The sequence below is a fragment of the Cnephaeus nilssonii genome, assembly GCF_951640355.1.
Source record: "Cnephaeus nilssonii genome assembly, chromosome: 10".
Taxonomy (NCBI): domain Eukaryota; kingdom Metazoa; phylum Chordata; class Mammalia; order Chiroptera; family Vespertilionidae; genus Cnephaeus; species Cnephaeus nilssonii.
The window spans coordinates 57,007,832-57,020,167 of NC_137081.1; the positions used below are offsets into that span (position 1 = coordinate 57,007,832).

The 12,336-nt window shown below is 38.6% G+C and overlaps 1 protein-coding gene across 2 annotated transcripts in view; it reads left to right on the forward strand.

The window, feature by feature from the left end:
* ACVR1 (activin A receptor type 1) overlaps window positions 1-12,336 on the forward strand; it is a 129,425-nt gene that overhangs the window by 102,331 nt on the left and 14,758 nt on the right. For both annotated transcript variants that reach the window (XM_079782914.1, XM_079782915.1), the window contains exons 7-8: window positions 2,259-2,405; window positions 11,166-11,441. In XM_079782914.1, the coding sequence (XP_079639040.1) occupies window positions 2,259-2,405; window positions 11,166-11,441 (423 nt within the window). The remainder of the gene's footprint in view (window positions 1-2,258; window positions 2,406-11,165; window positions 11,442-12,336) is intronic.

Consider the following 12,336-nt stretch of genomic DNA (forward strand, 5'->3'; position numbering starts at 1 on the left):
ACACTGCTTCCCCGCAGTGGAGAAAATAAAAATGTCCCCAATGTGCTCATTGCATTCAACCAGCATTGTCCTTTTGGACCAGTTAGCATCTTATTGGATTATGAACCAGGGATTCTGGCTAGTGGTGAGAAGGCAGTGAAGGGAGACTCATCCCCATCTCATCCCCATCCTTACCATTCAAGTCTTTAGCACTGAATGGTAAGGATGGGGATGAGATGGGCAGCAAGTCTCAAGGTCAGTCTTTAGAGATTGACCACAGAGTCCAAAGGGCAAAATAATGTTGCATCTTTAAACATATATACTGTTTCTGGTTATAGAGATATTCTTCAGTCATTTTTGAAATAATGTAAATTCAAATACAGCATTTTGTTGGTTTAGTGCTAAAGACTTGAATAAAAGCGATGCCTTTTTAGTAGCTTATCGTGTTCATGTGCTAGAGTTTAAATAAAAATGTATGTGATTAATTGCTTAGATAGTATGTTATCATTATTGGTTCAAAAGCAAAGAAACTGGACTAGATCAGTTCTTTTCCAGGCGATGACCAGTGAACCCCTAAATTTCAGAGGCCTTTAGGGATCCTCTTTGTGGGGCTCCATGGCCAGGACTTTGGACAACTCTGCGTCTGTTTTCAGGGATATATTTATAAGGATGCATTTGTAAAAAACAATTGACAACATAAGAGTTTGAGAACCATTGAAGTAGTTTCTATTTTAATTCTCTCTACTTATCCTGACATTCATTTCTGTTTCCTTTAAAGAAAAAAAAAAAGACTTTAAGGGAACTTTTTAGTAATGGCGGCAATTCTCTGGGAAAATTTTCTCTCCTTCCTAATGAGACTCTGAGGACAAAGGGCAACCAAAGATAAGGAAGGGAACCAGCGGCAGGAAAAGATTGGACTATCATTTCCTAGCAGCTGATTTTGTAGTATCTTTCCCCCAGCCTTCATCTTGAGCTACAGATGCTGGGCAGTTGACTTTATTAACTGACTTTATTAAAATTAATCTTGTGCTAAACACTATTTGTGTGACCTGACAAGGGCTCCCAATGACCACTTACTGGCCACATTTAACATCCTTTTGGATTAGTAATTGCTATTTAGTAGGGACATTGTTTGTCATAAGGAAATCTGGATTGAGTGGTTTTGATCATGTTTCAGGTGAGTCACCCGGACAGACATGCTTTCTCTCTCCTTGTTTGGGTTCTTGGCGGCTTAGTTGTTCAGCAAAGAGCTGTCTTCCTGTCTGTGCAGGTGGTGCCACAGCTGCTTATTACCAGCCGAGATTCCCAGCAGCACTTGCCTGGGTAGAAAGCCCCACTGCACTGCAAGTTGTATCTCCTGCTGCATGATTATCTAGGTGCCGCACACGTACCCCTTGATTATACCCCGTGTTGATCCCCAGAGTCTTGTGGTAATTACCTCTTCCTCCCAGCCTCCCTGCTCACCCCTTCCTATAATTAAGGAGAAGGGTGGCAGAGGACGCATGGAGTTGACAAGCTGATAGTTGTGTTGCTGCTGCCAGAGAGGGCAGGCACCCAACAGAATCATCACAGCTAGTCACCACATTCTGCAAAATGTCTTCTCCATTTGGTCTTTTCCGTGTGGCCCAGGGTGGCATTGCAGGGGCTGTCTCACAAGCAAATACCCATGACCAATGTCAGAAATCAGGACTGTTCTGGGATTACGTGTTTAAGACTTTGCAAATCCTCTTTTGAACTATATCCTCCGCCAAGAAATCCTTTAGGGATGGCAGTGGCTGCTTGTCGATCCCCTTCTCAGCATTGCTTTTTGTGTGCTTGTGTGTGATCGCCTTTTTAACCCTTCATAACAACAGATCTCAAACTCCACAGTCTCCTTTTTGAAACATATAAATGTCTATGTAAAGCTGTATACATGTTTTTGCCCTTCCACACCACACTGAAATCTAATGATTGGTACCATTTTCTAAGTTTTGCTAACTTTCATGTGCTTTTAAAAACTATATGTGTTTCAGACTCTTTAATTGAGGAATTCAAATGTAAAACTTTATCATGTGCAGCTAATTGTGCCGTGCAGATACTGAGGATGTTTAACCTGTTATTACAATGGAGTGGCTGGGAGGGGCAGGTTCTACCTTTATAGGCAAAAGGTCCTGGTATTTATATCCCCTAAATTGGAGGTTTCCCAGTAAACAGTGGGCGTGGTTAAGAGTTGCAGGTATGAACTTTATTGGCGATCTCTTCTGTCCTGCCCAATGTCACCTCTCTGCTGCTTCCCACAGGGAAAGGCAGGTACGGTGAGGTGTGGAGGGGCAGCTGGCAAGGGGAGAACGTTGCTGTGAAGATCTTCTCCTCCCGGGATGAGAAGTCGTGGTTCAGGGAAACAGAATTGTACAACACTGTGATGCTGAGGCATGAAAATATTTTAGGTAAGTACCAGGGTAATTCCCCTCATTATTTTTATCTAGAAAGAAATAATTTGCTTGCCTTTGCCCTCTCTGATGGGGTGCATGTGAACTTGCCAGTCTCTCCTGAAGAGCGATATAGGGATCTTGCGCGTTTATATACTATTTAATTTTTTAACACTAATTTCTTGTTTACATCTGCAGAGAAGTGAAATTGGAAGTTTCTCTCAGTGATGAAAAGGAAATTGTTATTGTTCCCTCTTATTCTGCAGGTTGTTATTTAAACAACAGAAATTTGCCCCATATTGTTCACTTCAAGGCTTCCTCGGTGGTTCTGCTTATCCCACACCCTTGTTGAATATTTATTACTTGAATCAAACTAAGAAAGCTCTTTGGATGATTTCCTAGAGATTCACAGCTCCCAGGGACATCGTAATTAAATGCACATTCCCTCAAACTAGGCATCGTTTTTTAAAGCCCAGATTTACAGAGGGATTTAGCATACATTTTAATTTGGAAACTAAAGCTTAAAAACATTTGTGAAATATGTGGAGAGCTCATTGAAAATACTGCTATGGAATTATAAAGGGTGAGAATATTCCTTGTGTCCACTGGCGTATATGTTTTTTGAAAAGTTTCTGTAAATGTGTTTATACTCATACATCTTTGATGAATGCTGCCTGGTGTGCTTTTTAATTGGTGGGTATAAAGTTCATATAGGATTTGACCTGTAGAAGATAGTGTTGGACATGTTGTGACTATTGGATTAGGTTTGGCATACACAAAGCTGTTTGCAGAATTTATTTCTATTCCGGTACAGTCATACGCAGTATAAATTTCAGTCAGTGACGGACACCCTATACAACAGTGGTCCCATAAGATTATAATGGCTGGAAAATTCCTGTTGCCTGGTACATTGTAGCTATGGAAATGTTGTAGCACAACACATTACTCACATTTTTGTGGTGATGCTGGTGTAATCAAATCTGTGCTGCCAGTCGTATAAAAGTATAGCGCAAACGGTAATGCACAGTACATAATACTTGATAATGAATGGCTATGTTACTGGTTTATGTGTTTACTATGCTATACTTTGTTATTATTTTAGAGTATACGCTTTCTACTTATAAAAAGAAAGTTTACTGTAAAACAGTATGCCATGTTATGCAAGCAGCAGCCTCACAGTTTCCGTGTTTACCATATCTCTTGATTGCATCGTTTTTTCTTGTGCTTGATTTAATGTCATTTTATAAATTTAGTGTAGCTTAAGTGTATGGTGTTTATAAAGTCTACAGTAGTGTGCAGTCATGCCCTAGGCCTTCACATTCACTCATCATTTACTTACTCACTGACTCACCCAGAGCAACTTCTTCTGCAAACTACATTCATGGTAAGTACCCTATACAGGTGGACCATATTTTATCTTTGACAACACACTTTTTACTGTACCTGTTCTATGTCTAGATATGTTTAGATACACAAATGCTATTGTGTTATATTTGCCGACAGTATTCAGTACATAGCATGCTGTACAGGTTTACAGCCTGGGAGCAAGAGGCTGGCTATATAGCCTAGGTGTGTGATAGACTATACCATCTAAGTACACTGTCTGATGTTCTCACAGTGACAAAATTGCCTAACAACACATTTATCAGGATGTATCCCCGTCGTTAAGCAGTGCTTGACTGTGCTGCCAATTTAGTATTAAACCTGAGCCAGGTTGTCTGCAAATGATGGTTTGACAGTTGTCCAAAGCTTTGCTTCAATAGTATGGTGGTACGTTCCAGCTCAGAATTATCTCAGCTTCTGCTGTTGATTTTTGCCCTTCACTTTCCCCTGGGGCCCTAGTCATCACATAATCCTCCTCCCTTATATTGTGGTTCTTGGTCTCCCCTTTCCAGTCCTTCTCTCTAGAATGAAGTATCTTCCCCTGGGGAGCTGAGATACTTCTGCTCTACATGTCTGATGACTCTCACTTTGCTTGCAACAATCGTGACTTCTGGGCCTGACATGACAGACTCCCTATTTTGGGGTCCAAGGATTCTCTGAAGCATCCTGTACAAATATACCCACATGCAGCCACTTCCAATGTTTGCCCTTCCTTGGGATTGCCATGAACAGTCAAGTCTCTGTGCCTTGGTTCACATTGTTCTTGATCACCCATTCGTCCTGTCCCACCCTCTAACCACCCCTTCCTCCATCAGAACTTCGCAGTGCCCTTCCAGTGTCTCCCAGTAGATTTAATTGTGCTTTTCTGCACTCCTCACGTTGAACCTCTGCTATAGTCTTATCACACATTGCCTTGTGTTGTGGTTGGATGCATGTGTGTAACCACAGTAATGATGGCAATAGCAATAGTGATGACTAGTTACTAGCAGTTATGTGTGTTTTCTCATTTAAGCTTCATCATAACCATAAGAAGCTAGGTAGGTATTCTTGTTTCTCACTTGTAACTGATGAGATAACTGAGGTACACAGAGATTAACATCACCCAGCAGACGGAATAGTAGAACTGAGAAGCACACTGGGCACTCTAACTCTTAACCACAGTTGTGTACTCTACACTGTAGTTGGCTAGATGGTCATAGACTAATAGAGTTGGTTCTTAGTCTAGAGTCAGAGTATGAAGTGAAAATTCATCAACCGTCAAAATTACTCCCTAGTGTACCAATTTTTCCTCTGAAACTGGAACAGACTGAAGTTGTGCAACTGATAAAGCATTGGTTGCGTTAGAAGCCATGAGGTACAAGAAGTATTTAGCTTTAAACACTAGAATTACTCTTACTGGGAAGATGCACATTGCTAAGAAGCTGAGGGTCTGAGACTTATTGAAGGAAGGGCAAATTTGGGCATCCCCTCTCATTCTCATGGGGCCCACAGCCTCATTGAGCAAAGTGCTCTAGATATCACTGTGCTGTGCAAATAGTCACTTTATCCATTCACTTAAGTTAACCCTTTGCACTTGCTTGCTTTTTTCTCGATTCCTTTATTCTACTCGGGATTTAATTTTTTAAATACCCCAGATTTTACAAAGCGCTGCAGTAGAATAAAAAACTGGAGTTTCTTTTCATACAAACTTATTTATTTGGATTTTTTAATATTTCAAATTATTGATACATTCAAAGAGTAATTTTAATCTCGACATCCGAGTGCAAAAGGTTAAATGGCCTACGATACCACTCCATTACAATGAGGACAAGAATTATTTCCATTGTTTTTGCTTTCACATTCAACACTGAGGACAGTACACTACACATAGTTGGTGCTCAGTAAATATTTATTAGGTTGGATTTAACCACAAGGGAAATTTGAAGGTCACATTTGCAATATGATTTCATGTGAGAGAAGTTAAGTTTCCTTAGTGTGATCACATAGGGCAAAACATTGTCCATTTATTATTACCAACGATTCACGGAAATTCTGAATTTGTGAGGTCTTGCTACCCTCATCATAATTACAGCCAATGGACTGATCTTACTGTGTAGCCTTTTCATTGAGAAAGCTTGTAGAAATGCACAAACTTTTTTCTTAAACTTCTTTCCCTGCTTTATGAGTTTTCTGGATGTAGAGATTTAAGGCTTTTTGTGATCATTTCTCCTCCATTAAAAGAGCATATTGTGTTTTGAATATCAGACCATGATTTCCCACCATCCTTGAATATTAGTAACTCTAGTTCCCCCAAATACATAATTAAATTACACACACAAATACATACATATTTATATACACACACATGCATACATGTAAAACTCTGGACCCTCATTGTTTATCCTCCCAATTAAACTTGTAAAACAGTATCTTTCAAATGGACTAGTTCAGACTTCAACTCTTCCTTTTGCTGTGACTGGTGTAGAACTCAACAGATAAGTGAATAATGGGAAGCCCTGTTGTGCAGTGGAAATTTGGAAAAGCGGTTTCTACTCTCAGCACCATTGGAGGCCCACTGTGTGACTTGGGGCCAAAGTTGTATGTCTCTGCGCATTCTTTTCTTCACTGCTAAAACCAAAGAGGTTGAGAATTATCTTACACTGTTTAAAAAAAAATTTAAATATACATAACACGGAATTTACCATTTTTACCATACTAAGTGAAGTGTACAGCTCAGTGTAACAGAGCATGTGCACGTCGTGTGACAGTCACCACCCTCCATCTCCAGAACCTTCTCATACTCTTAAAAGGTACTACCTAACATTTTCATCAGTCATCATTTCTGGAGATCAATGGGAAATAAAGGAAACTGTCCACAAAAGATATTCCATTATAAAATCATTGTGGTTTTCATTGAATCCTGGGCTATTTTAACATATAATAATAATCAACTATTCTTGAACACTTACTATGTGTTAGGCATCATCTGAAGTATTTTGTTTCTAATAACTCTTTTATTCTCACAGTAGCCCTTTAAGGTAGATGATGATGTTACCCATGTCTTAGAAGGCGGAAATTTTATGTGAGCTGTGCTAGATCACACAGCTTGGAAATGACGGAACCAGTGTGGGAACCCAGGAGTTCATTTCTGGGGCCCAACACTCAGCACCTCGCTCCACTGTGTGGTGGTCTCACTCCCCAGCCGTCAGAACTGCCCATGTCTGGTTCCTGGGAGAGTCACCAGGGAGAGGCTCCCAAGGAGCACTGATTACTTCCCTCAAGACTTGGGGTTTTATTTTAGCTCTCGAGGAGCTTGGGAGGATGACTTTGGCTGTTTAAGAGGCTTTTGCCCTGGTCACCTTCTGTCCCTGTTATGAACACATCCAGTGGCTGTGCCAGAGTTCCAACCTACAGGCACCTGTTCAATATCCACAAACAGAAGAGCTTTGACTCAAAATTCAATCCTATATAATAAAAGGGTAATATGCAAATTGACCGAACAGCAGAACCACCGAATGCCCGCCCCCACGGGCCCCCCCCATCGGGAGCGGGCCAGCTGGACCCGACCAGTGCACAAATTCATGCACCGGGCCTCTAGTTAACTTATAAAAATGCTCTAGCCTTTTGAAGAAGGTGGAGTAATATAATTCACACCTGAAATATAGATTTTTAAAATCTTGCTTATTTAAAAGTTATTTTTCCTGATGGTCTAGAGCAGTGATTTTCAACCCTTTTCATCTCATGGCACACATAAACTAATTACTAAAATTCTGTGGCATACCAAAAAATGTATTTTTTGCCAATCTTGACAAAAAAATAGATATGATTTTTACTGATTTACAAAATAATAACAATAATAATAATTACCTAACCTTTTTGCTGCAAAAAAAAAAAAAAAATCAGGTTCCTGTACTTGTATATAAGGATTTTTGGTACCAGGAATTAACCAATCAGACACAACCTTATTATGCGACATGACCAATAAGATGTAACTCTATTATATGGCCTATATATTTATGGTTCAAGACAGGGCATTCACAGCATACTGTTGGCTGTTGTCATTTTTATTTTTTTTTATGTGACAATTTAAGGGGAAAGAGGTCAGTGCCTCTGACTCAATAGTCAGGAATTGAATGTTTTAAAAATTTTTGCAGCACCGAATGTCAGGGATGTAATCTGCCTACTTCATGCGGTTGTTGGAGGACTGCGTGTCAAGTACTTGGTGTGTTGTTAGCACTCAATAATTAATAGCTGCTTCTATTGTTGATGCTGCTGATCAAATAGAAGACCTTTCTTTGTTCCCAGAGCTTCCTATGTGAGGTAGGGTGTATCAGCACAGCCAGCTCCAAACCTGGGGTTGGCTGCAATTTAATAGCTTTGTGATTCTTGGCATTTCCCAGCAGCAACTTCATTATTTCTAAAATGAGTATAATGATATATATCTATCTTACTGGTCTATTCAGGAAAATCCCATGAAAAAATATATTTGAAAGTAAGTAAATTTTACACAATGTACTATGTGATGGTAAGGCATTTTATGCAATTTCTCTTACATTATACTTTCGCAAGATATTTAATTCTTCCTCAAGCCATATCTGTCTTTTAAAAAATTTTATCTTCTATTTATAAGTCCCAAACTTTGCTATCTATAAAGTTCATATATATGATATATATAACATTATATCTACCTAATAAAAGAGTAACATGCTAATTGACTGTACCTTCGCAACACCCATCAGCCAATCAGGAGTGAGTATGCAAATTAACCCAACAAAGATGATGGGTTAATTTGCATACACAGGCGTAGAGTGGCCGGGGACGGGGCAGGATACTTGTGTCGTCGCCATGGCGACAACACAGGCATTCCGCACCACCCCAGCCGCTCCTGGCCTCTGGGCAGCGTGGGAAGACAGAAAGGCGGCTCTGGGCCAGAGCGGAAAGGCTGCTCCAGCCAGAGCGAAGGCGGTGCCGGTAGCCAGGGTACAAAGGCCCATTCTTATATGAATCTTCATTTGTGCATCGGGCCACTAATATTCTAATAAATACATATATTATAAAATATATTATAATGCACAGGGCAAGGCAAAAGTAGGCTTACAGTTGTGAGTTTGAGAAATAATTTATTCTTGTATTATTATTAATTATTGTAGTTTTTCCATATGAGCAACTGTAAATCAACCCTGTATATTATAGTGTACATTATATGTTACATATAAATATATATTAAAAGCACAGAAGTGCTTTTCTAGCATTATTCTTTATATAATATATAGAAGAATATTATTATACTAGTGACCCAGTGCACAGATTCATGCACATTAAAAGGAAGTTAATTAGAAGAAATATTTTAATATCACTATTTGCCCTTTCTCTATAATAGAAGTGTCAAAGATGAAAGAACATTAGTAAAAAGTATATGAAAGTAATATATAGATTAATAAATAAACAATAACATGATATAACAACAACAAAGGCATGATATAAAAACAAGAAAAACATGATCTAAAAACAACATTGATAAAAACAATGACTGATAAATAGATTAAACTTATTCTAATATCTCTCTGTATACCACATTAAGAGTAAAAACACTTTCAGAGTGCTTGACTAATTTCCCTTGTGATGAAATTATTTACAACTTTAACTTTAATGTCACACGCTCTTTGAACTCTAGAGAAAGCAACATATAACTGACCATGTCCGAAAACGGGTTCAGGTAGGAATATTCCTACTCTGTCTAGAGTTTGTCCTTGTGATTTATCAATAGTCATCGCAAATGCTGGCATCATGGGAAACTGTCTTCAAATTAATTTAAATGGGAGGCCAGTGTCAGATGGAGACAAATATCGTACATGCGCCAGTCAATGTTTATTTTTAAATTGCCAGTGCACGTCATATATACCAGTCGGACGGACGAACAGTTGGTCATTCAGCCTTTTATATATATAGATGGTTTGGTGCATGGATTCGTGCACATGCGTAAAATTGGTGCCAGTGAGAGCTTTATATGTATCACGCATGCGTGAGTCAACATTTATTTTTAAATCGTCAGTGCGTGTCATATGTACCAGCCAGTTGGTCAGTCAGACAGATGGACAGTCAGTCACTTAATCTTTTATGTATATAGATAAATATATAGAGAAGAGTAATGCTAGAAAAGCACTTCTGTAGCAAAATAACAAGCATACATATCACAATTTATTCCATAGGTTAGGAAGTGCCTCAGACTTTTATAGTTCCTTCATTGTGCTCAAAAAGTCCCCACAGAATATCTAGAAAAACATCTTCCTACCTCTTTATCTACATCTGTCAGTATTTCACTTCTCTTCAAGACCAGTGGTTACTTTTGATGGAAGCCTATTGGAACATCTGGTCTGAATTATTATGATTCCCTACTCTGGGCTCCTGGTGCCCTTTGAAGATATCCTATATAATAAAAGCCTAATGTGCAAATTGACCGAATGGCAGAAAGACTGGTCATTATGACACACACTGACCACCAGGGGGCAGATGCTCAATGCAAGAGCTGCTCCCTGGTGGTCATTGCGCTCCCATAGGGGGAGCACCGCTCAGCCAGAAGCCCTAAGCCAGGCTCATGGCTGGCAAGCACAGCAGTGGTGGTGGGAGCCTCTCCCGCTTCTGCAGCAACACTAAGGATGTCAGACTGACGGCTTAGGCCAGGCTGAGGGACCCCCCCCCCCGACCGAGTACACAAATTTAGTGTGCCAGGCCTCTAGTATATTATAATACTTTTTCACATTATGTTGTAATTTTTTTTTTCATATCTGTCTTCTTTTCTAGCTAACAAACATTATCATCTTGGTTTTCCTGTGTGACTGACAGAGAGCATCATTTGCTTGTTATATTTCATTGGCTCCTTTTTTTATTTGATGAATCTGTCAATCATTTAACATAAACTGATCCCTTTATTTTATAACTGAGCAGAGAGACTCCAAAGAGCCTAAATGAGTTGTCAATATTACACAGCAAATCACAGGCAGAGTCAGGACTAGAACACAGATGTCTAGGTTCCAGTTTTCTGTTCTTTTTGGGTAGTTGATGAATAATCTGTGCTTGGAATATCAGTGTGATAAAGAGTTTGGCACTGTCATTATGGGTAAGCACAAAAAAATATTTCTACTTAAATGTTAATGCAGTGTAAAATATTTTTTAAAGGGTTATTTTACAAGGGAAATTAATACGAAATTTTTCTGTTCATTGACAGTACCCTTTAAGGAATAAATACTCTGATGTTTCTTTGTTGATGCTTCTGTAAACATTCTTTCATGGTAGTTTGTTAGATTAATTATATTTTGTTATAGATGATGTCTACTATTTGGGTCATTATTTCTGGATACTAAAAATTACAGTGTGGAATTCTCACATGTCTGTTAATTTTGTTCTTGCTCGCTCCAGGTTTCATTGCTTCAGACATGACATCAAGACACTCCAGTACCCAGTTGTGGTTAATCACACATTACCATGAAATGGGATCATTGTATGACTATCTCCAGCTTACTACTCTGGATACAGTTAGCTGCCTGCGAATAGTGCTGTCCATTGCTAGTGGTCTCGCACATTTGCACATAGAGATATTTGGAACCCAAGGGAAACCAGCCATTGCTCATCGAGATTTGAAAAGCAAAAACATCCTGGTGAAGAAGAATGGACAGTGTTGCATAGCAGATTTGGGTAAATGTTTAGAAATATTTTAAAATTACTTTCTTTACTTTTTGTTGTGAAAAGTTTCAAGCATGCAGACAAATTGAAGATCGTAAACAACTGTATCACAGCCACCTAGATTCTCCCATTAATATTTTACTATTCTTAAGCTTTATCACATATCTGTCTGTCCCGTTTCATCAATCCTTCTTAATCTTTGACACATTTCAATGTAAATTGCAGACAAAAGAGCTCTTCTCTCCAAAGACTTCAGCATGCGCACCACTGTATCATACACTAGAGTTCATTATTTTTTTTTTAATAGGTAAAATTTAAATTTCATGGGAAATATACAAATCTTAAGTATACAATCTCAGGGTTTTGTCAAATGTTGTAAAACCTAAATCCTTATCGAGACACAGACTTTCCCATTATCCCAGACCATCACCTCATACTGTTGCATTCTGATTTCATAGCTCTTTACACAAAGTAGGTACACATGCATAGATTATGGAGTGAGTTTGTCTTAAAAATGGTTTCAAAAGTTGTTCTATAACCACAGCAAAATTATCAATCAAGCAAGAGGGAAAAATATCCCTGAACCAATTTATTTTTTCCCCTGCTAGGATATCTCCTTCTTATGGTGTAGCTTTAAATTCATTGTAAATAAGATTATTTTTATTTATAGTGTCATTGTATCTGAACACATATTCATCTTAGACCCCTGAAATATTGGCTGAATAACTATGCTCATGAGAACTGAATTGTAATATTGATTATTCATTTCAGTGGACTATAGACAGTCCTCACTCAACTGGATTAAAAAATGGTTTATATTCATATCATAGTAGATATCATTAGACTGATAGAGGTGTAGACAATGTTATATAAATGATAAAATTAATTTTTGTTTGTTTTTAAACAC